At 49.1% G+C, this 25286-nt stretch overlaps 1 protein-coding gene and 1 long non-coding RNA gene across 2 annotated transcripts; both read left to right on the forward strand.

The window, feature by feature from the left end:
* Positions 1–10253: 10253 nt before the first annotated feature.
* Positions 10254–13178, forward strand: LOC140607443 (uncharacterized). Its single transcript, XR_012009454.1, has 3 exons — positions 10254–10393; positions 12703–12801; positions 12987–13178. It is a non-coding gene; the product is annotated as an uncharacterized lncRNA (long non-coding RNA).
* A 6892-nt stretch (positions 13179–20070) lies between these two features.
* On the forward strand, positions 20071–21541 carry BHLHA9 (basic helix-loop-helix family member a9). The gene has a single exon (XM_072782181.1). The coding sequence runs from the start codon at positions 20397–20399 to the stop codon at positions 21057–21059; it is 663 nt and encodes a 220-aa protein (XP_072638282.1). The 5' UTR covers positions 20071–20396; the 3' UTR covers positions 21060–21541.
* The last annotated feature ends 3745 nt before the right edge of the window (positions 21542–25286 follow it).

A 25286-nucleotide genomic window follows, 5' to 3' on the forward strand; every position in this document is an offset into this window, starting at 1 on the left:
GAGTGGAACATATGGCCATTCTCTGATGCTTATACAGATAGGTTTAAAAAGACTTATTTTGGGCAGCCTGGGTGGCTCAGCGGTTTAGCGCTGCCTTCAGCCCAGGGCATGATCCTGGAGACCTGGGATCGAGTCCCGCATTGGGCTCCCTGGGTGGAGCCTGCTTCTCCCTCTGCCTGTGTCTCTGCCTCTCTCTCTATCTGTGTGTGACTATCATAAAAATAAAAAATAAAAAATAAAAAAATTAAAAAAAAAATAGTCTAGTTTCAAAAAGTAAAAAAAAAAAAAAAAAAAAAGTCTAGGTTTTGTAAGAGATGGAAGGGCAGGGACTCCCCAGCTCAGCCACAGGTGAGCCTGTGGAGCCCCCACGAGCTGGAGAAGAGGAGACGCAGGTGGGTGCAGAGAGGTATTTTCGTGAGCCCTAGCAGGAAGTTGCGGGTTCACATCTGAGGGCTCTAATTTCTCCTCCTTGACACGGAAGGTGAGGGTAGGTTCCCTGCTGAGAGGCCTATGGAAAAACTGTGGGTTGCAAGTGATGAGATTTGGACAGCCCCTGAGGGGAGAGGAGGAAGAAGCTGACCAGGGCATAGAAAAGAACAATTTCCTGTGCCGTGTCACAGACGGTACCGGTACCGCGCGCACCGTCCTGGAGCAGGGCCTGGAGGCCTGAGCCCAAGGCCTAGATTGAAGGGCTCCTTGGAGTTTCACATCATCACCAGCAGAGAGCGCCAAGACACCACACAATTTTTCTTTCACGTTCTACGTCCCTGGTTTGGTGTGGATTTTCCCAATTTTCTCTTCCAGCAGTTCAAAGCCTTTGGTTGCAGAAGTAAAAAGTTCTTTTCTGAGTGAGCCATGTTTGCAGGATAAGAAACTCTTTGAAATAGCCCAAAGGAACACCTTCGAAGGGAGAGAGTTTGGTTATGCCTCTGGAAGCTTATTTCTTTTGCTTGCTTCCCTCAGGGGAGAGCGGGCAGTGTCCACCACCGCAGGCCATTCCTGAGGGCCTGGAGCGTGTCAGGTGATGTTCTAGGTGCCGCCTCATTTAATCCTCACCTGAGTGGTTAGTATCACCCCCGTTTTACAGCCAAGTAAACAGAGTCGCGGAGAGGCTAAGGGGGTTACTGGAAGATCGTTCCACTGCATTCCTATTTGGTTTGAACCAGTTAACAATTATTCAACAGATGTGTGTGCTGGGAGACGCTTTCTTTTTTAATTTTTTTTTTTTTAATTTATTTATGATAAGCACACAGTGAGAGAGAGAGAGGCAGAGACACAGGCAGAGGGAGAAGCAGGCTCCATGCACCGGGAGCCCGACGTGGGATTCGATCCCGGGTCTCCAGGATCGCGCCCTGGGCCAAAGGCAGGCGCCAAACCGCTGCGCCACCCAGGGATCCCTGGGAGACGCTTTCTGAGGAAAGGATCCTGTGTCAGTAAATTTGGCAAAGCTGCAAGCTATCTCTTTCTGTGCATAGCAAGCGGCATAGAGAGTCCTAGGAGGAAGGTAGCGAACAAACCTGCAATGGTTTTGTTCAAACCCATCATTTTTCAAATTTATTTGTCCAGAGAACTTTTGTTGTGGTGGTAAGCACTGCCCTGGTGGCAGGGAGGGGAGAGACCAGACTCGTTTGGGAATGGTGTTTGGGTAGCTGGGTGGAGGGAGAAATGAAGCATAGATAGACTGAGGCCAGATCAGTGAGAGCAGTTTGGGATCTCTTCTCCCATGGGGCGGTGGCCATGAGGGTGAAGAGGAGGGGACAGATTGGAGAGCAAACCCAGAGGTGAAAGCAACAGGTCAGTGGACCATCGGATTGTGCATTTCTGGGAGGGTACGCAATGAGGGTGGGAAGTATGTAGGATGGCTCTCGGGTTTTCAGTTGGAGTAGTCAGGTAAATGAGAATTTTGTTCATTCACCAAGATGAGAAGCCAGGGAGAAGAGATATGTATTTGGGCTGTGATGTCTACAGAATAGTATTCCAGAAGCAAGGAACATGGATCTGCATGTTGGGAGAGAGCTTGCAGCTGGAAATAGAGATTTGATATTTAAGGGGTTGATGGAAGAAGAGCTAACAGAAAAGACAGAAAAAGACTGGGGAGAGATCCAAAAGAGAGGTGTATATCAAGAAGCAAGGAGCACTGTTTCTGGAAGGAGGTGTCAGCTGCTTCAGAGCTCATTGGTCGAGCAAACAGGGTGGAAACTGAAGGTGAATATCATGTCAGCCATGTAGTAGGTCACTGATTAATGCAGTTTCTGCAGGGTAGAGAGAAGCTAGTCCAGATTATTATGGGATGCATAAATGAGGCAGGTGGGGGGTGGGGAGTGAGCCAGTGAGAGATTTCTAGGGTGAAGCAGGATCTAGGGAAGGTTTTGTTATATTCAAGATCACTTCTGGAAGATAATCTCCCAATGCTGTTGCAAATAATTCATCTAACCCACGGACACACGCGTCAGTCCATCTATCAAGAAGTGGAATCTATTTTCCCTCCCTCTGAGCTGACCTTGGGACTTGTCTGACCAAGAGAGTTGGCAGAAGTGGTGTTTCGGCTCTTCTCACCAAGGACAGTCCTTAAGGGAACCAGCAGTTTCCCTTTTACCCTCTTGGAACCCAGCAGCTGAACTGTAAGGAAGTCCAAGCTATCTTGCTAGAGAGATGGCCCATGTGGAGAAGCCCCTGGACAAGGTGAGAGGGGCCTTCTTGGGCATTCCAGCTTCAGAGAAGATCCCAGATGAATGAAGTCACATCACTGACCCTAGGTGACATCTCGTGAGGCAGAATAACTGCCAAATCAACCCACAGAATCACGAGCAATAACAGATTAGTATTTTAAGCCACTTGGTGGTTGGTCATACAGCAATAGATAACTGAATAGCAGTGTATTTATGGACGGAAGCGAAGGAGCTGGGGGAGAGAGGCTGATTCATGACAGAGGAGGAACAACTGATGGAGTGAGTTTGTCCTGGAGGCTGAAGGCATGGGCCTGGACAGAGGGAAGTCTGCTTCTTTTCCTGACACAAAAGCAAAGGACAGTGTGCACACAGAAGTGTTACAGGTGGGAAGCTGGGGATTTCCCTGCCCCGGCCCCCACATGACTTCTGCTTTCATTGTGGACACAGAGGTTGAGGCCTTGCTAAGAGTGAAGTCCCAGGATGAGGTGGGGGTGTAGGTGAGCCCTGGAAGGTTGGCTCTGTGATAAAACCCATCAACAAATATACCAACCCACACTAGGCACAGAGTATCCAGTAGGTCTCAGCTCACCTGCTCTCTGGGGTAAATGGTGCAGGGAAAAGAGGAATACGGGGGTCTCCGAAATTTTGATTCAAGTCCTGGCTGGTCCTGTGATTTAGGGCTCCCCTTTAGGGTATTGGACTAGATTAGTGATTCTTTTTTTTTTTTTAAGATTTTATTTATTTTTCATGAGAGACACAGAGAGAGAGAGAGGCAGAAACACAGGCAGTGGGAGAAGCAGGCTCCAAGCAGGGAGCCCAATGCGGGACTCGATTCTGGAACTCCAGGATCACACCCTAAGCCAAAGGCAGAGGCTCAACCACTGAATCACCCAGGCATCCCAGATTAGTGATTCTTAAACCTTTTTTTGGGTTATAGATTCCCCTGACAATCTGATAAAAGCCTCCAGATGTAACATTTTTTAAAGAAGATTTTATTTATTTATTTGAGAGAGAAGGAGAGAGAAAGCATATGCCTAAGAGCAGAGGGGAGGGGCAGAGGGAAAGGGAGAATCAGACTCCCCTCCAGAGCAGGGGGCCAAATGTTTGATCCCAAGACCTTGGGATCATAACCTGAGCTGAAGGCAGTTGCTTAACCTACTGAGGCCACCCAGGTGCCCCTACATGTAACATTTTAGATAAACTATATATTTTATTTATTTGTCTGTTTCCACCCAGAAGACAGGGCTCATTGTCTGTTTCATTTACTGCTATCTAGACTAGTACCGTGCCTGATGTGTAGTAGATGTTCTGTAAGAACTGATGAATGGATTTGGGGGGATGCAGAGGCCACCCCTACTCCCACATCTGAAGTTAGCCAAGGTTCAGGATCTTGAAATAAGATGATCTCTTGGTGGCTTGAAATAAGATGATCTCCTGGTGGCTCAGTGGTTGAGTGTCTGCCTTTGGCTCAGGGCGTGATTCTGGAATCCTGGGACTGAGTCCCACATCAGGCTCCTTGCAGGAAGCCTGCTTCTCCCTCTGCCTATATCTCCGCCTCTCTCTCTCTCTCTCTGTCTCTCATGAATAAATAAGTAAAATCTTTTTTAAAAAATAAGATGATATCTTTCTGTCTCAAGATTCTTAGGGTCTATGAAATTCCACCCTGAGTGCTTCTGATGTAGCTCACTCAAACAGAAACAAACTTCTAGCCCTGTACCCTGGGAAGAAATATTTGCTATATAGATCCTTTTTATAGGAGGCCAGAGGTTGTTTTAAATGCATTTTATCTTATTTAACCTTCACACTATCCAATGAGGAGGATTTTATTTTCCTGATTTTTTGAATGAGGAAACCAAGGCTCAGAGAGGTTAAATAACCTACCTATGGTTGCCCAGCTAATCAAAGGTGGAGTAGGATCTGAGTCAGAGTCTGTCTGGCTCAAAATCCATTGAAAGATCTTTATTCCACGTCCTAATGACCCCGAGGTAAAGGTTACACTTATTCCTTCCAGTGTAAATACAATGGTAGGGTTGAGGGGCTGTATATGAAAACAGGCCTACTATCCCACTAGAGGAGGGGCTGGAACTTCACCATGGGCTGTCAGATTCCCAGGAGAGGGAGATCTGGTTGGCCTGTTCATCTGCTGAAGGCCCCTGGAGCCAAAAGCCCCTTTCTTAACCCAAGCCTCCATGAATCCCTGAATAGATGGTGAATTCAGCTGTGCTCCCTTCGGTCCTCATCCAACCCCACAAAGAGAACAGTCCAGATACCTGAACTTCCCAGAACTGCTAATCCTCCAGGAGGCTCTGTTTCCACATCTATGAAAGGGGCTTAAGGATAGTCAAGCAAAGGGCTGTTCTAAAGCTAAGAGAGACATCTGCAGTGCCTGGAGATTGTCTGCTCTCTTTCCCCACTTCCCAGACCCACCTCAAGCTGGTGCCCTTTCTCCACCTGGGCTGTTTCCCTTGGGGGGGGGGGGGATAACATAGCCAAAAGGCCGCGAAAGGGGGTGGGATTATATCAGTCCCCAAGAAGTCATTGAGGATGGTACAACAGACAGCACCAAAGCTTTGGAGTCAGGGCGAATTTCGTTTCCCTGAGACTTCCTTTTCTCTTCTGAAAAACAGGGTAACAGATACCAGAACTCTGCAGGATGTCGTGAAGAATCAGTAATCTCGTAGAACCCCGGCCCCAGAGCCCGGTCCTGGGAGGCTAGGAGAGGGAGACAGCCGGCCCCGGGGTCTGCAAGTCGGGCTTGGACAGGACCTACACGGCCAGCCCACGGGATTTCCGTGGGTGACCACCGGCCTCCCCGGCCTCTGGGCACCCCGCTCCTCGGGCCTCCCGCCAAGAGCCCCTCTCCGGGTCTTGGCTCATAAATCTCCTTCACACAGAGGGCGATAAATCAGGAGGCTGTCCGGGACCCCCCAGCTCCCTGCGCCCTCCCTCCCCCTTCTGCAGGGGACGAGCGCGCAGGAAGCCCCAGGGACACGGTGGGCGGGGCCGCCGCAGCCCCGCCCCGTGCGGCCTGTTAATTACAGGCCCGAGCCTCCCGCGCCTGATTTACTGCGGGGCGGGCTGCGTCCTGCAGCCGGCGCTGGGCACGGCTGGGGGAGCCTGGAGGCCTAGGGACAGGAGACCTGAGAGGCTCCCAGATTCTCAGGGCCTTGTTGAAATGACAATCTTGATAGCAACAAACTGTAATATGTTTGTATATAAATAAAATATAAACAGAATAGCAATAGCTAACATTGATTGAGAGGCTGTGCCAAACCGGGCCAAACATTTTATTAATTCATTCATCAAGCATTTATTGAATGCCTGTTCGGTGCCAGGTATTTTGCATATACTAGCCCATAAACATCCCCAAACAGCCCTGCAAGGTAGTCATTATGGTTCCCATTTTACAAGTGGAGAAATCCCAACAAGAACCAATTAAGGGGCTTCTCCAAGGTCACTATGCTAGTGAGTAGTGGGTCCGGGACTCAGACCCCTGACTATCTGTCCTTGGAACTTAAACTTTTTTGAATAGATAATATTGCATATTTGCTACTACTTGCCTCACTGTCTTTCTGCTCTACTGGGAGCTGTGTGAGCTTGGGAAAATACCTTTGCCTTGCTGAGTCTCATTTGTCTTTGTTGGCAAAAGAGGAACTCTTCCTTCCCTACCTCACAAGGAGTCAGGAGGATCAAACTAAACCAAAGTTTATGGAAATGCTTTTTAAAATTGTCTGGGGGAGTGGGGTGCGCTGGGTGGCTCAAGTGGTTGGGCATCTGCCTTTGGTTTAGGTCATGATCCCAGGGTCCTGGGATTGAGTCCCGCATCAGGCTACCCCCCAGGGAGCCTGCTTATGTCTCTGACTCTCTCTCTCTCTCTGTGTCTCTCATGAATAAATGGATAACATCTTTAAAAAATCAAAAAGAAAAATAAATAAAATAAAAAATAAAAAAGATAAAAAATAAATAACAAATAAAATTGTCTGTAAAGTGAAGAGAATAGATGTGAAGGAGACAGTGAGAAAGTCTACCCTATGTGTAATTAGAGAACCATAAGAAGAGAAAAATAAAAAGCAACAGAGGCAATATTTGAGAAGATAAGTGTGAGGAATTTTACCAGTCTGATAAGAGATAACAAACCACAAACTCAAGAAGCCCAACAGATCCTAGGAACTAAAATTTTTAAAAAACAGACATTTAAATGTGTCATAGTGAACCATCAAAACAATCAAAACCACCAAAAGCAATGCAAGGCTTTCAAAACCAATCTGGGAATAATATTACCTTCAAAGGAGTAACGGTTACTCTGAAGCTGGCATCTCATCAATAGCAATGGAAGTAAAAAGACAACATCATATCTTCAAAGTGATTTTCTAAAAATATAATCATTAACCAAGACTTGTATAGGAGAACCAAAGGTGAGCGAGCCAGCACCAGCAGGCTTTCAGTAGAGAAAATTCTTAACACTGTAATATAATCGAGACAGAAGTAAATGACCCCAGATGGAATGTCTGAGATATAGGAGGTAATGTAGAGCAAAGAAATTCATAAATATATGAGCAAATTTGAATGAACAATGTCTCTTTAAAAAATCCATAAAACACTGTATTGAAAGTATATTAGTTAAGGTGATGTTAGATGCAGCTCTGCTCCAGGCAGGATGAGGAGCCCAGGCTTCTTTTCCCTTTTTATTCTGTGATCTTTAGCTTGTGGTTCCCATGGCTGCCCTCAGTCTTCAAGCCAGGAGGAAGAGGAGGGAGTGTGGAGGCTGCATATGGAAAATTATTATGGACATACTGGGAGTGAGCTGTATCACTTCTGCTCACATTCATAGGAGAACCCAGTCAATTGCAAGAAAGGCTGGAAAATGGTATATCCATTATCTGTTACTTCATGACAAACTACCTCTAGACTTAATGGCTGAAAACAACAATGAACATTATTTCATAGTTCCTGTAGGTCAGGATTTGAATCACTGCCTAGTTGGTGGTTTTCTTGTCCTTTTTTGCATGATGGAGTATGCATGTTACTCCTAGAATTCCTGCAGCTATTTTGCCACCATGAGGAAAGCCACCTTGAGAAAGAAACATACAAAAAAGAGATATTAAAATAATCAGGGACGCCTGGGTGGCTCAGCAGTTGGGTGCCTGCCTTCGGCTCAGGTCGTGATCCCTGGGTCCGGGATCGAGTCCTGCATTGGGCTCCCTGCAGGGAGCCTGCTTCTCCCTCTGCCTATGTCTCTGCCTCTTTCTCTCAGTCTGTCTCTCATGAATACATAGATAAATCTTTAAAAAAATAATAATCATAGAATAATCAGAGGAATGTTTAAACTAGACAAAAGGATTCTAAAATTCCCATGGAAGTATAGAGGGCCAAGAACATCCAAGACAATTCTGAAAATGAACAAGGAGGCCAAGGGATGGCCAGATCTCATGAGGATTATTATTGTGTTTTTAAAGATTTTATTTATTTATTCATGAGAGACACACACACAGAGAGAGAGAGAGAGAGAGAGAGAGGCAGAGACACAGGCAGAGGGAAAAAGCAGGCTCCATGCAGGGAGCCCAACGTGGGACTCGATCCCAGGTCTCCAGGATCAGGCCCTGGGCTGAAGGCAGTGCTAAACCGCTGAGCCACACAGGCTGCCCAGATCACATAAGGATTAAACAGAAATGGTTGGAGGTGGCATTATATAGACACATAGCATTACAAATCACTGGAGACAGAATAAGCTATTTACCAAATGGAGTTGGAAGATTTGGTACCTGGGTTCTGATAATAATAAAAATAGAAATCCAATAATGAAAGCAATAACAACAATAATAATGACTACCACTTATTGACACCTGCAAAGTTGTAGAAATATACATTCAATTTCTCTCCTGTTCTCACACCAGTCCCACAAGGTGGATGTTATCATTTAGCGTTCTCATTTGACAGATGAAAACACTGAACTTCAGGAGGGCAGAGAAGGCTCCTTGAGGCCACACCTGGCTCTTGGCCTCCTAGGCACTGCGGGGGAACCCTGTCCCCCCCCCCCCCCCATAATAGCAGGGCATTGTTCTAGGAATTCCAGGTCAGGGCAGTGGCACAGGGAGACAGAGTCCTCAGTCTATACCAAGCCTGGCCCCAGGATCCAGAATTCCTACCTCACCCCTGACTGACCCTGGGGCAGATCTATGGCTGATTAGAACTGGGCTAAAATTACAGAGGCCCTTTGTCATTGCTTTAATGAGAAGCCAATCACCAGGTCATTAGTGGGTGGAGGTGATAAGGAGTTTGGTGCTAGAGTGGGAGGGGGAGGATGCTCTTAGTTCTTGGATGATTTACAGCAGTAGTGGCCAGACTGGCTGGGAAAGGGAGCAGGGCATCAACAGGAGGAGAAAGTTAACATTCATAGAACACCTTACAAGAGCCAGGTGTTGAAAGCATAACATCTAATCCTCACAACAAATCTGATGAAGCAGTTCTTTTTTTTTTTTTTCATTAAAGATTTTATTTATTTATTCATGAGAGACACAGAGAGGCAGAGACACAGGCAGAGGCAGAGCAGAAGCAGGCTCCATGCAGGGAGCCTGACGTGGGACTTGATTCCAGGTCTCCAGGATCACACCCCGGGCTTAAGGCAGCGCTAAACCACTAAGCCACCCGGGCTGCCCATGATGAAGGGCATGTCTCCACTTTACAGACAAGGAAACTGGGGCTCAGATCGGTTAATTAAGCATCTTGCCCAAGGCTATACAGCTAATAAATGATGGTCTTATTCCAGAGCTCAAACAAGCACTCTGCTGTTAAGCATTACAGACATACCAGAGGTGAGTATAAGTGAAGAATCCAGAAATATTCTAGCTTTAGAGCAAGAAGAAACAAGCTGCCAGCATGTGTTTGGCTGAGTTACTCTGTAGGCTGAACCTAGGGGCAGGGTAGAGGGCCATATGCCTGCATGAGCTTGGAAGAAAGAACTCCTGGGTGGTAAGTCTGCCAGAAAGAGGATAACAATCATAATAACAAAATTGTATTAAGTGCCTATGTGCCACGCACAGCACCAAGGGTATTCTGTGCATGCTGTCATTTACTTATTACAATCTGGTTAGGAGGCAGTTATCAATTCATTTTATAGATGAGGAAACTAAGGATCAGAGAGGCTAAGTGACCTGGCCCAGATTTCAAAGCTGGCACACCATAGGTACAGGGACTGGCTTGGGAATTTGTGTTGTCAGGATTCTTGGTTGTAAACAACAAAACCCAATTTGGTTCACTTAAGCGGAAGAGGAACTTACTGGGTAGCTCTGAGGCAGCTCATAAGGTCAATGGAAAGAAAGACTGGGGATCAAATTAAAGAAACTCATAGGAATTACAGGAGACCGGGTGGCTGGACCCTGCCTAGACAGTAACCTCCTAGGGATGCCCCTGCAGGACACTGGAGGCTACTGGCCCAGGTACTGGCAGAGTAATTTCTCCTGTCTTGCCTGTTTCTTTGCGACACCTGTTCCTACATTCAAATCAAGACCCCTGTCTGTCTCAGCTGGGAGGAATCCCTCCCACCTGAAATCCCACCAGGGAGGTGCCCCTCCCCCCAGGTAAGAAGACTATTGGAATGTTACTTAGCAAACAACAATGATAACAAAAGCAGGCATGGGAATGCCCCAGTCTCCCAGGTCTCCCGGCTACCCCCCAGAGGTGACCATAACGCCATCAGCTCTCTGCCCTACCTGGGCCTTCTCCAGGTAGGTCTACAGTTGGACCCTAGAGAGCCCATCACTAGAGTCTTCTCAGAAATCCCAGGCTTCTGGTTCTTGAAGGAGGATGGGGAGATGCTCATCTGCCACATCCAGTTGGTGGCCCCTGTGCCAGTTCTAGTTTCCAAACAGGTGTTGACTCCAGTTCCCCCATCCCACCAACTTGCATATCTCAGGCCCCTCCCCTGTCACCTGGACCCCTGCAGTAGCCTCTTTTTTTTAAAGTTATTTTTTAATTTAATTTTTTAAAAAAGATTTTATTTATTTATTCATGATAGACATAGAGAGAGAGGCAGAGACACAGGCAGAGGGAGAAGCAGGCTCCATGCAGGGAGCCTGACGTGGGACTCAGTCCTAGGACCCCAGGATCGTGCCCTGGGCCAAAGGCAGGCACCAAACTGCTGAGCCACCCAGGGATCACTTTTTCTTTATTTTAAGATTTTATTATTTTATTCATGAAAGACACACACAGAGAGAGAGAGGCAGAGACATAGGCAGAGGGAGAAGCAGGCTCCATGAAGGAAGCCCGATGTGGGACTCCATCCTGGGACTCGAGGATCACCACCTGAACCAAAGGCAGACACTCAACCATTGAGCCACCCAGGCGTCCCATCCCTGCAGTAGTCTCTTAACTGGAGTTTGCCTTAAATCCATTCTCCATACTGCTCAAGGAGCTATAGCTACAATCTGTATATGACTGTGTCACTCATCAACTTAACTTCCTTCTGTGGTATTCAGGGACCTACAATAACCAAAACCCAAGCTTTGGGGCATGATTCCTAGTAATCCCCAGCCTCCCCTCCCACTTCTTGGTCTCTCATATCATGGTTTGGAAAAGCCAATTTACTGCGTTGTCCTCATCATACTCTGATGGCTTAAACTTCCGGGCCCTGGCACATGTTGTTCCATTGATCTTCAATGTCTTTCTACCCCTTGTCTGCTTGGCAAATTCCTCTTCATCCTTTGAAATCTAGTTGAGGCATCACGTGCCCTGTGAAGCCTTTCCTGACCCCTCAGAGAAACTCATACTCCTCTGCCCTACTTCTAAACCTTGAGTTCTTGTTTTGTGCTATTGAAATAACTTGTTTATGAGATGGTATCCTGCACTAGATGGTGAGCCCTATGAGGATAGGAACCCTGTTCATTTTTTTCATCATTGTATCCTCAGTACCTAAGACAAGACGTGGTAAATAGATGCTCAATAAATGTGTAACTGGGGAGATGAATGAATAAGAAGAGGGTTTTAGAAGACTGGGGGTTGGGGTGGCAAGAGCCAGACTTGGCTTATGAGGAGTGAGAATTGATGCTGGGAGATGAAAGGAAGAAGATAATCATTGCAGTATGTAGAGAAAGACTAGCTCAGAGAAGGCAGCCTGAGCACTTTTCTATTTCCAAGGAAAGAGCCAGTGAAGGGGGGAAGCTATGAAACCAAGGGAGGAGCAACTGATGAGCCAGGAGATGTGGAGGGGAGGCAGGAGAGAAAAGGACACGCCCCAGAGCACTGGTAGGGGAAGGAGGACACTAACATGAAGAAATGAAGTAGGGTGGAGGGAGTCTTCATCCAACAGTCAGGGAAAGAGAAAGCTAATGTTTTTTCTATTTAAGTTTTTTTTTTAAGATTTTATTTATTTATTCATGAGATACACACAGAGACAGATAGAGAGAGGCAGAGACACAGGCAGAGGGAGAAGCAGGCTCCATGCAGGGAGCCTGACGTGGGACTCAATCCCGGGTCTTCAGGATCACACCCTGGGCTGAAATCCATGCTAAACCGCTGAGCCACCCGGGCTGCCCTTTTCTATTTAAGTTTAATTTTTTTTTAATTTTTAAAAATATTATTATTATTTTTAAAGATTTTGTTTATTTATTCATGAGAGACAGGGAGAGACACAGGCAGAGGGAGGAGCAGGCTCCATGCAGGGAGCTGGAGTGGGATTCAATCCCGGGTCTCCAGGATCACGCCCTGGGCCAGAGGCAGGCGCTAAACCGCTGCGCCACCCAGGGGTCCCTGCCCTAACATATTTTTAAAATGTAATTTCTACACCCAACATGGAGCTTGAATTTATAACCCTGAGATCAAGTGTTGCAAGCTCCCTGGACTGAGAGCCAGGCACCCCTGTTGAAAGCTCCATGAAGTGAGGGGAAGGAGATGAATGTTTAATGGCTTCCCTCTGTCGCCCAAGTAAAACTGGAAGATACTGCGGTGGCCTACATGGCCATGTCACCAACACAAACTGGCTTCTTACTCTGCCCCACCCTTACTGGCCACCTTGCTTGTCCATACTCTCCTGCCTTAGGGCCTTTGCCCTGTGCTATTCCTGCGGCCTGGAAGCTCTTCCTCAAGAAAGCCACCATGCTGTCACATTCAAGTCTTTCCTCAGATGTCACTTTCTCAGGTGAGCTCTGCTTTACCCCGCTGCCCGCCCAGCCCCTGAACCTATACACACTCTCTGCGTCCTACCTTTTCTGCTGTTTTTTTTCTTTTCCCCGGGGAGCATTTATTACCTCCTAATGTACTTCTAATAGTGCTTATTTATTTCATAAATTCCTTATTTTCGTTATGATTTGCTCTCCGCACTAGAACGTGACTTCCAGCGCATGGGTGGCTCCGGTGGTTAAGGTCTGCCTTCCACACAGGTCATGGTCTCGGAGTCTTGCGGTTCAGCCCCAGTAGGGCTCCCTGCTCGGCGGGGAGTCTGCTTCCCCCTGCCCCTTTGCCCCTGCTCTTGCTCTCCCTCTCCCTAAAATAAATAAAATCTTAAAAAAAAAAAAATGTGACTTCCATGAGGACAGGTTTTTGTTTTATTACTCTACACCAGTAACGAACTCCTTAGGCAGTCAATGCACTTCAGTTGAATGAATGAATGAATGAATGAATGGGCAGCGCCTGAAACCCAGCCCAAATGTGCCAGGTTCCAAATTATCCCTCCACGATCTCGGAGCGGACCTGGAGAGGGTCCCGCTGCAGGCGAGGGGAGAGGCAGGCCTTCCGGAGGTCGCTTTCGGGCGCTCGTCCGGTTCTCAGGACCCCGCGGGCTCCGTTCTCTCTCGGGTGGGACTTCTGTTCTCCCCTGGGGGGGGCGGGGAGGCGGGGTGGGGGTGGGGGTGGGGGGAGGGGGGGTTGGAGGTGGGGGGGCGGGGGGGGGGACGACGCCGGAACTTCCAGAGGAAGAGCAGGAATTTCTGACATCCCGGCCCAGCCGAGCGGTAATAGGCACCTTCGCGACCGCCGGCGGAACCGCCTGGCCCTAAATCACGGCGGCGGCCCCTCCTCCCTCCGCGCCTCGCGGGCCCGGGACGCGCTGCTCCGAGGCGGGGGCGGATCCAGCCGCGCGGCGGGAGGCCCGGGCGCCCCGCGGGTGCCTCGGAAATACTGGCCCCGCGGCCCGCCTTTGAAGGGCCGGCGCCCCCCGCGCCCCCCGCGCCCCCGCGCCCCCCGCGGAGCAGCACGCCCCGGGGACCGAGCCTCGGCGGACTCCCGCGGTTGGGGGCCGCGCGCCGAGGGAGGCGGGGGCGCTCCTCTTGGGCGGGGCGCCGGGCCATTTGTCGGGAGAGTGTGGCTCAGAATTATGAATGTGGAGCCCGGGGCCATGTCCTGATCTGTGCAGGGGAAGGGCGTGGGGAGCTGGCCTGGAAAAGTCCGGAACGCGGGAAAGAAGAGCCAGAGCTGTATGGGGGACCCCGGGTGGGGAAGGAGGGGTTGGAGGGAGAGCCCCTTCCCGGACCTGGGAATGGTGCTGCTTGGGCATTTTCTTAGCTTTTCCTAACGTCGTCTTAAGGTCGATTAGAGGGTTCATGTTAGGGGACCCGAAGAGAAGTCGGTGGTTCAATCTCATTTATTTTTTTCCTTGCTGATTTTCTATGGCCACTTTGTTCCTTTTGAGACCTACAGTTGTCTCTTGTCATAAACTTTCCCTCCAACCAACGCAGGGGTAGGGTTTTCTAAAGTTAACGTGCAAGAAGAAAATTGCGTGTAATCAAAACCATCCTTGAATAAACCCTACGATATAGCATGCAAGTATGATGTAAATAACCTCAACAGTCATTCCTATGCACGCTAGGATTTATTTATTTATTTATTTATTTATTTATTTATTTATTTATTTATTATTTATTTTCAAACTAGAATTTAATAGCCACTGAGTGAGACTCTGGAGAATCAGATACGTCTTTCTGAGCATTCCAACTACTTTGCTGTTAAGACAGAATTTTGAATTCAGTGGATCTGGGATAAGGTCAGAGGTACTGCTGCCATTAAAACACAATATGAGAACCACAGCTTTTTCTTTTTTTTATAAGATTTTATTTTTATGGGATCCCTGGGTGGCGCAGCGGTTTAGCGCCTGCCTTTGGCCCAGGGTGTGATCCTGGAGACCCGGGATCGAATCCCACTCGAGCTCCCTGCATGGAGCCTGCTTCTCCCTCTGCCTGTGTCTCTCCCTGTCTCTCATGAATAAATAAATAAAATCTTTAAAAATAATAATAATATTTTTAAAAATTAAAAAAAATTAAACTTAAATAGAAAAGGGCAGCCCGGGTGGCTCAGCGGTTTAGCATGGATTTCAGCCCAGGGTGTGATCCTGAAGACCCGGGATTGAGTCCCACGTCGGGCTTCCGGCATGGAGCCTGCTTCTCCCTCTGCCTGTGTCTCTGCCTCTCTCTCTGTGTGTGACTATCATAAATAAATAAAAATTTAAAAAAATTTATTTTTATGTAATCTCTACACCCAACACAAGGCTTGAACTTACAACCCAAAAATCAAGAGTCCTGTGCCCTACAAACTGAGCCAGCCAGGCATGCAGAGAACCAGGTTTTGACAACTGTCAAATTACCCCCAGGGAACGAGGTGGGTGGGGGATTCTAAAGTATTTCTATTTGGCTGCTGGGTTTTATATCCTTCTATTTTAATCCTGAGCTTCTAGACTTAAGTTAATACAGGTTTGCAGCTTCAACACACATGAGAGCCTATAGCACTGGGCCTGGTATTTGTAGATGCTCAATAAAGGTTTCCTGGATTTGAATATAGAGTTTGTTTCATCAGACCAGTGTGGAGTTTCCAATGTTTCATGAAATTCTTTTTTTTTTTTTTTAATTTATGATAGTCACACAGAGAGAAAGAGAGAGAGGCGGAGACACAGGCAGAGGGAGAAGCAGGCTCCACGCACCAGGAGCCCGATGTGGGATTCCATCCCGGGTCTCCAGGATCGCGCCCTGGGCCAAAGGCAGGCGCCAAACCGCTGCGCCACCCAGGGATCCCCATGAAATTCTTAATATCAGGAATCACACCATCTATTCAACATTCAGGAAATATTTCCTTGCACCTGCTATGTACCAGACACTGTGGTAGGACTGGGACCTAAATGTGAACCCAGCATGAACACAAGAATACAATATGATCTGCTAAATTCTGAGTTGGAGTTTAATAAGGAGAGCCCTCTAGTTCCTTTTTTTTTTAAGATTTTATTTATTTATTCATGATATATATATATAGAGAGAAGCAGAGACACAAACAGAGGGAGAAGCAGGCTCCATGCCGGGAGCCTGATGCGGGACTCAATCCCGGGACTCCAGGATCACGTCCTGGGCCAAAGGCAGGCGCTAAACCGCTGAGCCACCCAGGGATCTGAGCCCTCTAGTTCCATTAACGTAGTTGCAAATGTTAAGATTTCATTCACGGTTTCCATATATGTTACATGGAATATATATATATATTCCATATATATATATATTCCATATATATATTCCATATATATATATATATATATATATATGTAACATCTTCTTTATCCATTCATCTGTCGATGGACATCTGGGCTCTTTCCATATTTTGGCTATTGTGGACATCGCTGTTATAAACATTGGGGTGCAAGTGCCCCTTTGGATCACTATGAGGGTATTATGCTAAATGAAATAAGCCAATCAGAGAAAGACAAATATATGACTTCACTCATATGTAGAATTTAAGAAACAAAACAGAAAGGAAGGGAAGGGAGGGAAAAATAAAATACGACGAAATCAGAGAGGGAGACAAACCATAAAAGGTTTGTCTTTTATAGTTAAGGTTATCTTAACTATAGGAAACAAACTGAGGGTCACTGGAGGGAAGATGGATGGCGGGATGGGGTAACTGTGTGATGGGCATTAAGGAGGGCATGTGATGTGATGAGCACTGGGTATTATACGCAATTGATGAATCACTAAATGCTGTCTGTGAAACTAAAAATACACTATATGTTCATTGATTTTAAATAAAATTAAAATTTAAAAAAAGAAGGGGAGCCCTGCAGGGAAGGGCTCAGGGCTGGCTTCACAGAGGAAAGGTTAGCAAGCTGTGGCAGAGCCTAGTGACTCCCTGCAGTCCACTGAACTCCATCCAGAACTCCGGCCTAGAGCCTTCCCAACCTGTGTACCTAGGAGGCTACAGGCTGACCTTGAATCCCCTCAAGCTATACCTGGGTTGCTGGGCCCTTGCTCACCTGCGGTAGGGTAAGCAGGTGGGCACCGGTTTGTCACTTCTGCTCTCTGTGCTCTCCCTGGGGTCCCAGCATTCATCAGTTCGGCTGGTATTGGAAATAGGATTAGCCAAGGAAACTCTAGGTAACAAATGTCAGCCCAGGAGGAGGGCAGTTGGGCTTATTGGGACTTTTCCTGGCTTCCAGCCTATAATCTCTATTCTTTCCTGCTTGTCCTTCTTCATTTAGGGGACCTTCCCTCCTTACCCCAACCCTTCTCTATGTCAGCCAAGCTCTTTTTAATTTTTATACTTGGTTGAAACTATTTGAGTATCTTTTTCTTTAAAAGATTTTATTTATTTATTTATGGTAGACATAGAGAGAGAGAAAGAGAGAGAGAGAGAGAGAGGCAGAGACACAGGCAGAGGGAGAAGCAGGCTCCATGCAGGGAGCCTGATGTGGGACTCGATCCTGGGACTTCAGGATCACGCCCTGAGCAGAAGGCAGATGCTCAACCACTGAGCCACCCAGGCATCCCTAAGTATGTTTATCACCTGACTGGCACCCTCCCTTTAGCTCCTACACTGCCCCAGGCAGACTGTCCCCTCTGTGAGGCTGCCCTGGGGATCAGTGGGAAGGGAAGGATTCCTCGGGGAACTCATGTCTATCCTTCATGAGGGGGGCTCTGGGCTTGCCCATCCCTTTCCTCCTGATCATGTGTTATGCGCTCCCTGGAGACAACATGGGGGAGAGGAAACCTGTTAATGGTCATACTCAGACTGAGGTTACCCTCAAGATAACCAGGCATGGTGTTTCTTGAGGCCGACTCTTCACCGGGTTCCACCTCGCTGAGTCCTCTGAGGCAGGTAGAGGACTGAGGTTCCGAGCCTTTCCTGAGGTTTTTATGAAAGAGAAAAATACCAGGGACACCTGGGTGGCTCTGTCAGTTAAGCATCTGCCTTTGGCTCGGGTTATGATCTCAGAGTCCTGGGATGGAGTCCTGCATTGGGCTCCCTGCTCAGTGGGGAGTCTGCTTCTCCCTCTCCCTTTCCCTCTGCCTCTTCTCCTTACTGTGCTCTCTCTTTCAAATAAATAAAGAAAATTTGTTAAAATATATATATAAAAAAAGGAAGAGGCAAATATTGGATGAGTTTACATCCAAAGCTTGTGCTCTTTACCACTACACTACTGTGTCCTATACTCAAGGCCAGCTTCATGGACTTGGGACCTGTGCACCCTGCCCCCCCTCCCCGCATAGAAGGGCCCCAAGCTCAGTTTAATGCTCTGCTGTCACCATCTTCAAATCTCAATAGTTTTGAATAAGCAGCCCCATATTTCCCTTTTGCACTGGGCCATGCAAATTATGTAGCTGGTCCTGCCTACCTTCTTTTGTAGAAAGGATGTCTTCTTTGCAAAGAAAAGGAAACTGAGGTACCATGACTGGTACAAAGTCATGAAGCAAGTGGGTAGCAGAACTAGACCTGGGTCTCCTGACTCCCTGTCTGGGGGAATTCTCTGGAAACACTCATAGGCCCCAAGGTGCCATGGATGGGGGACATTTCATAAGGGGACACTGGCTGGGGGAAGGCTAGAAGAGGGCTTCCACTTACCAAATCACCTATTCTACCTGGCCCTTCTGGGACTAAAATGTCCACCTGCTATCTCCTGACACTCCCACCTTTGGCCCTAGGGGCCAGGCTTTTCTGAAGGGCTGGGCAAAGCCATGAGCAGGGCAATGACTCCATTCTTTGTAGAGTGACATTGAGGCGCTAAGGGACATGAATTAGGGTGGGAGCAGAGGTGGCCATAGAATGTAACACTCAGGAATCAGAGTCTCTGGTTTGTTTTTGTTTTTTTTTAAGATTTTATTTATTTATGAGAGATACAGAGAGAGGGGAAGAGACACAGGCAAAGGGAGAAGCAGGCTCCTCACTGGAAGCCTGATGCAGGAATCGATCCCAGGACCCCGGGATCACGACCTGAACCAAAGGCAGACACTCAACCACTGAGCTACCCAGGTGTCCCAGATTTCCTGGGTTTTGACTCTCTCTGCCTCTCACTCTGACATCCAGTGAGACTGACATCCTGTGAGACTGACATCCTGTGACTTGAGCTGGATGGGTGGACTTGGGCGCTCAGACATCTGTGGCCTATGCTCTGTGTAGAATCCTCCTGGAGGTGTATATTTTTGTGTGATCATGTGTGCATATGTGTGTATTTGTGGGGTGATGGGAAAGAGATTGAGAGGAGAAAACATCCAGTTCTATCTGCTTTCATTCACTTTTTATTTTCATAGATATTGCAGATTTGGGGAACAGAGCCCTAGGAATACAAATATCCTTAAGGATGCTTACAGTCTAGTGAGCAAGACTGACAATAAAACAAATTATCACACAGATACATATATAATTTGTTTCCTAGTGCCCTGTTCTCTTTCACCATGGAGCAATTAACAGTTTGAAATAATGGGATTGTTGGTATGGTCTTTGGTGAGATGAATGTGAACCCCATGGCCATCCCAGCTGATGCCAGAGCAAGCCTTTCCATTTTGAGGCATTTGGACTATGGCTGAGAATGAGATTGACCTTGGTACTCCAAATAACTCACTTGTGGATGCCTGAAATTCCATTGAGGGTCTTCCTCTAGGACTAGTATTATTCTATTTCTGAGACTATTACAAATTCAAATCCCCAGGAATGGGTGGGTGGGGTGGGTTCTCTGAGTTCACAACATGGCAGCTCTGTGTCATGGGACACAAGGGCCCCGAATACCAAGAGATGCCCCTGATGGGTACCACAAGGGGAGCCAGAGAGACATCACCCTCTGCTGCTGACTCAGTCCAGCTCTGCCTTCAGAAGTAGGAGCCAAAGGCAAGGGAGAGGGAGAGTAAGGCCCATTAAAAGCCCAAATCCAGATCCCAGCCAGCCTCACTCAAGTAGCTGAAAAAGCAAGAAGCTCCAGGTCCCCTTTACCTGCAGGGCCCTTCTGTATGGTCCCCCTGGGACAGTCATGCTTTCCTCAAGGACAGCTCTGTGGTTGTCCACAGGCCTGGACAAGAACTTTCCAGGTTCTTGAAACACACTCAACTACCATTGTGACCCTTCTGTGCACCTACCAGCACTCCCGCCCAGAGGCCAAATTTGGCGGTGTATTTGGGGGCTGCAGGTGTAGAAGGTTCAACCTGGTCACCCGAGAGAGGCCCCCCAGTGAGGCAGGGCGGGTTCCCCCTGGCGGCTGGAGCACTGCCCCGGGCGTGGCCGGGCCGCCCCGTCTGGTCCCCTAGTACAAGAATCTGCATGCTTCCTCCCCTCGTCGTTTCCTTCCTCTCGGTTCCTCCCTCGCCAGCCTACCTGGAGGCAGGTAATAAAGCAGGAGGAGGGAGATGGATGGATGGGGAGGGTGGAGAGCCACGTGGTGCCATAAAGCCCAGCTAGAGAGGGCCCGTCCGGGGAGTGTCCAGCCCGCAGGAGTCGAGGCTCCGGAGGTGGCCTGCCAGCCCAGTGGGCTGGAGCGGGGGGCAGCGAGGCCCGGGGAAGGCCATGCACCGACGCGTGCCGGGACCAGGCCTCAGGGGCCTCCAGGGGGCCGAGGGCTCCTCCGAGGACTCGGGGGGCTCTCGCCCGGAGGCCGGGAGGCGTTTGGGGGTGCTGAGGGAGAAGGGCGAGGCCGAGGAGGCGGCGGGCGGCCGGAAGCGCGCTCGGCCGGTGCGCTCCAAGGCGCGGCGCATGGCGGCCAACGTGCGGGAGCGCAAGCGCATCCTGGACTACAACGAGGCGTTCAACGCGCTGCGCCGGGCGCTGCGGCACGACCTGGGCGGCAAGAGGCTCTCCAAGATCGCCACGCTGCGCAGGGCCATCCACCGCATCGCGGCGCTCTCCCTGGTGCTGCGCGCCAGCCCCGCGCCCCGCTGGCCCTGCGGGCACCTGGAGTGCCACGGGCAGGCCGCGCGCGCCGCCGCGGGGGGCAGCGGGGAAGCGGGCTCCAGCCCCCCGCCGCCCGCGCCGCCGCCCGTCGGGCCCTTCGCGCCGCGCTGCGCCTCGTGCTCCCCGCGCACGCCCCCCGGACGGCCCCGGGCGGCGGCCGAGGCTCAGGGCGCGGCCCAGGCGTCCGCGGGAAGCTGGCGCCGGGTCCCAGCGGCTCCCTCGGCCTGGCCGCGGGCCCACCTGCGAGCGGGCCCCGGGCTGGGCTCCCAGCGCTCCTGACTGGCTCCCGGGAGCTACCGGAGGCCTGGAGGGAGGAGCCAGTGGCCACGGCTGCAAACGGGCAGACTGCCCCAAACCCCCGGGCCACAACGGAGTGGCTGAGGCCTGAGAGAGAGAGGAGGCAGCCTGGCCAGTGGGAAGGAACTCGAGCCCAGGGCCGCACTGCCCGGCACCCCTCTCGCCGCCCGGATCCCAAGCAGGGGTGGCGGCTCCAAGAAAGGTGCAGGATCCTTCCGTTTGGACTTGAACTCTTCTCTCAAAGTGATCTTTGCAGTCCTGTGCCTCTGAGTCCTGTGTTCTCTTGCTGCTCTATAGGAGAAAGGGGGCTTTTGGACAGGGGGACTTGAATGTGGGAGGGCGGGTGACCCCTGGTGTGGTCGGATGACAGTGTGCTGTCCACATCCCCTGCCTGTGCTGATACCCCAAGTCTGTGAGCTGAGAGAGCCAACAGAAGGAGCCAAATAAAAAGGAAAAAGTTGCCATCTCTGTCTGCTATAAGGTGTCCACTGGGCTTAGTGGCCCAGGGTGGCAGGAAAGCCTGAGGACTGGGAGCTCACTGCGGAATGTGGGGACCCGGGCCTGATGCCTGGAGGTAGGTACCTGGGGCATTGATTCCTGGCAAGCCCCCAGGTGTGGCTGAGCACTGTGAGGAGCACTGTGGGAGAGGACATTATTTGAAGAGGGGGAGCAGCACCAAGAGACTCAAGCTGGGGTCAGCCTCACCTCTGGACGGGATACCCTGCAGAGCCGCTGTCTGCAGTGACCCACTGCCAGGGCTGCATCAGAAGCAAAGTCTGGGCTAGTCCCAGGAAAGGAAGCCTACAGCAGACCACGGACTGGGGGGTCAGTAAGTCCTGCCTGTACCCTCAGTGTGGGTGCATGGAGCTCCCAGGAAAAGTGGTCTGGTGCAGCCAGAGCCTCTCTGATGAGGGGCAGAGGTGGAATCAAAAGATTACAGGGAAGAGGCTAAGGGAATTAGGGCCTGAGGCCGAGTCTGCTGAGAAAGTGGGAGGCATGACTGGCCCTCCCAGAGAGGTCTGGAGAGCTTTGGGATCTAAGGTGAGCACTCCCGAGCTAGTGTCTGGCCCCACTCCTGCTGACCAGGCTGCTGCTGCAGTTGCTGCTGGCGGGGGTGAGAACCCAGGTGTGCCAGGGGAGGGGCTGGGGGCTCTCTGGTCTCCTTGGAGAGCTGGACACTCTCCAGCTGGGGGAAGAAAAGTTACACAACTCAGAATTGGGGGAGCATCACAGATGAAGTTGGAGCTATAGACCCAGAGATGAGTGAGAGATCCCCCAGATAGTCAAGGTGAGGCTCACTGCTGTAATTAAAGATATCTTTGCTTTCTGCAAGCAAGACACTGGCTGGCACACTCAGCACCCTGTCCCGAGCCCACAGGTATTAGGACTCCCAATTTTACAGGGCAGGTGGCTGCAGCACAGATCACAAAAAGGCTTTGACTCTGGGCAGAGGAATCATGGGATCCAATCAGGAACCAAATGTGGGAATCTGGCCCCAGGCTTGCCCACTGAGCCTTCCATCTGTGGAGAGGTGGTGCCACCGTCTGATAGTGGAAAGGAAAGAGCCAGACCTACGTGTGTTCTGCCACTTACTACGTGTGTGACCCATGGCATCACTTACCCTCTCTAAACCTCTAGTTCCTCACCACTGACACAGATGATTCCACCTCAGGGTGGCTGTGAGGGTTAACACTGGTTCATTATGTGCAGTTTCTGGCGATTAGAAGGTGTTCCATAAATTGTTACTGTTTGTATATTCTTATAAATCTTATGATAAGTTTGGACAATGCTTCTGCCTTGCTTCGGCTCCAGGTTTTTATGCCCTGGAAACATAATAAAATGACCAGTAAGTCCTGCTTTCCTAAGTTCCAGGATAGAAAGAGGTGAGAGTTCTGGCTCAGTTGCACTCTCAGCTCAGGAATGGTGAGGGTGCCCCCTGCAGGTGGAAGTGTGAGTGTGCAGCAGATGTGTGAAGTCAGAGGGGAGGATGTGAAAGTACTTCGCAGTGTCTTCATTTTCCAGCCGAGTGACCTTTGGCAAATTGCCTAAGGGCTTTGAGCCCCGGTGTTTCCCTCTGTATAATGGGCTAAAGGTGAGCATCATAGGCTGTTGTGCAGACTAAATGAGATAATGCATTTCAAGCACTTGGCATAGTGTCCGGCCCTGTGAGCGCTCAATGAGTGAAAGCTATTAAGACAAATTCTATTCACAGGTTGTTATAAAGAGAGAATGCGTGGGAAGCTGTTTTATAAATGAAAGCTGAAAACACATTAGCTATTGTCTTATCAGGACCATGTGTTCGAGTGCATTTGTGTGTGTGTGTGTGTGTGTATATATACACATATATATTGTTAAGATTTTATTTATTTATTCACGAGAGACACGGAGACAGGCAGAGAAAAGCAGGCTCCTCATGGGGAGCCTGATGTGGGACTCGATCCCACCACCCCAGGATCACTTCCTGAGCCAAAGGCAGGTGCTCAAACACTGAGCCACCTAGGCTCCCCCATACTTGTGTATATTTGAGTGCTGTTAGGTGTTTGCCTAGTATTCAAAGACCTTTTTTTGTCGCAAAGGTTCTCTGACACCCACACATCACATGAGTGCTTATATAGACATGTGGACGTGTGAATGTTTGTGTGTGTATATGTGCATTTATTGACCTAACAGGTACTCCGTACCTCTCTCCCTGATGCATTAGGGTCTCCTGGGCTCGAATACCTTTAATCATGTGCCCTCCAAATTTTCTGGAACCCTTGTTTGATTTTTTTAATCTGGATCCCCAAACTATATCCATCCAAGATGACTGGCTTACTGTGAAAGAAGCTAAATTTGTGATTATTAAAGAAATGGACATTATCAACGGAGACCAGATAGGTTTGTCCAAATACAGAGAAAAATGGTTTGACAATAGGTATGAAGCAAATCTAAAGAGGAAAGTGCTAGAAAGAGAAAACATGTAGGAGAGCTGCTAAAAGTTATGGCTAAAAGATACGAAGTGTTGGGGCGCCTGGGTGACTCAGTCGGCTGAGCATCTGACTCTTGATTTTGGTCAGGTAACCATCTTGGGGTCATGGGATGCAGCTCTGAGTTCAGCAGGGAATCTGCTGGAGATTCTCTCTGCTTCTCCCACTGCCTCTCCCCCAGGTCATGCTCTCTCTCAAATATATAAATAAATAAATCTTAAACTTTTTTTAAAAAAAGATTTTATTTATTAATGAGAAACACACACAGAGAGAGGCAGAGACATAGGCAGAGGCAGAAGTAGGCTCCCTGCAAGGAGCCTGATGTGGGGACTTGATGGGGGATCCCAGGATCACGCCCTGAGCCTGAGGCAGACGCTCAACTGCTGAGCCACTCAGGTGTCCCAAAATAAGTCTAAAGAGAGAGAGAGAGAGAGAGAGAGAGAGAGATGGAAGACTGGTATATCTAAAGACAGAAATCCTCTATCTATAAGGTTGATCGCAACCGTGCACTGGAATAGTGCAGGAAAGAGGGGGCACAGAGAAGAATGGCAGACCCTGGTAGCAGCTTCACAGCTCACGAAGGGCTGATACACGCAGTCTTTTGGCTCCTCTTAGGAAGTCTGAACCTTCCAACCCCTCCCCTTGTATTCATTGCCTCCATCACAGGGACCAGCACCTTGTCTGTCTAGCAATGAGAGAGACACACTGGCAGAGATAGATAACAAATGTGAGACCGATGTTGTCAGGGATGGTGAGGAAAGGGCACATTTCCAGATTTCTAGTTGTCCTGTGGATCTGTTCCTTTTCTGATATAAAACAATTTGGCCAAATTGCAATTAAAGTACTCCAAGGGAGTAATCCGAAAAGGAAAAGCATATTTGCAAAGAAGGTGGTCCCAGAGGCACTGGCCCAGTGAAAGATTTGAAAGAATACCAAGGCCCAATCCTAGAGACATGGTGAAGAGCAAAGGCTGGTGTTCTAACAGAGGGAAAATCGTGAGTTAGAGGAGCAGATCACACAATGGTCTGTGCCCACTGATTATAACCATAGACAAACGTGTAGGTACATGAACGATACCCTAAGAGAATTTGGAGAGATGCAAACAGTTAGTATCTATTAGGTTCTTCACACTTGCTTTTTAAAGGTGCAAGATTTGTTTCTTTAGAGAGCCTTCCAAAGAGGGGTAGGGAAATGTTTTGAGCAAGGACAGCAAGGACAAAGTATCCCGAGTGGATCCTTTGCA

Source organism: Canis lupus, chromosome 16 (genome assembly GCF_048164855.1).
Source record: "Canis lupus baileyi chromosome 16, mCanLup2.hap1, whole genome shotgun sequence".
Lineage (NCBI taxonomy): Eukaryota > Metazoa > Chordata > Mammalia > Carnivora > Canidae > Canis > Canis lupus.

Excerpts from the sequence above, each read along its gene's own strand:
- BHLHA9 (XM_072782181.1), top strand. The coding sequence starts at position 20,397 with ATGCACCGACGCGTGCCGGGACCAGGCCTCAGGGGCCTCCAGGGGGCC.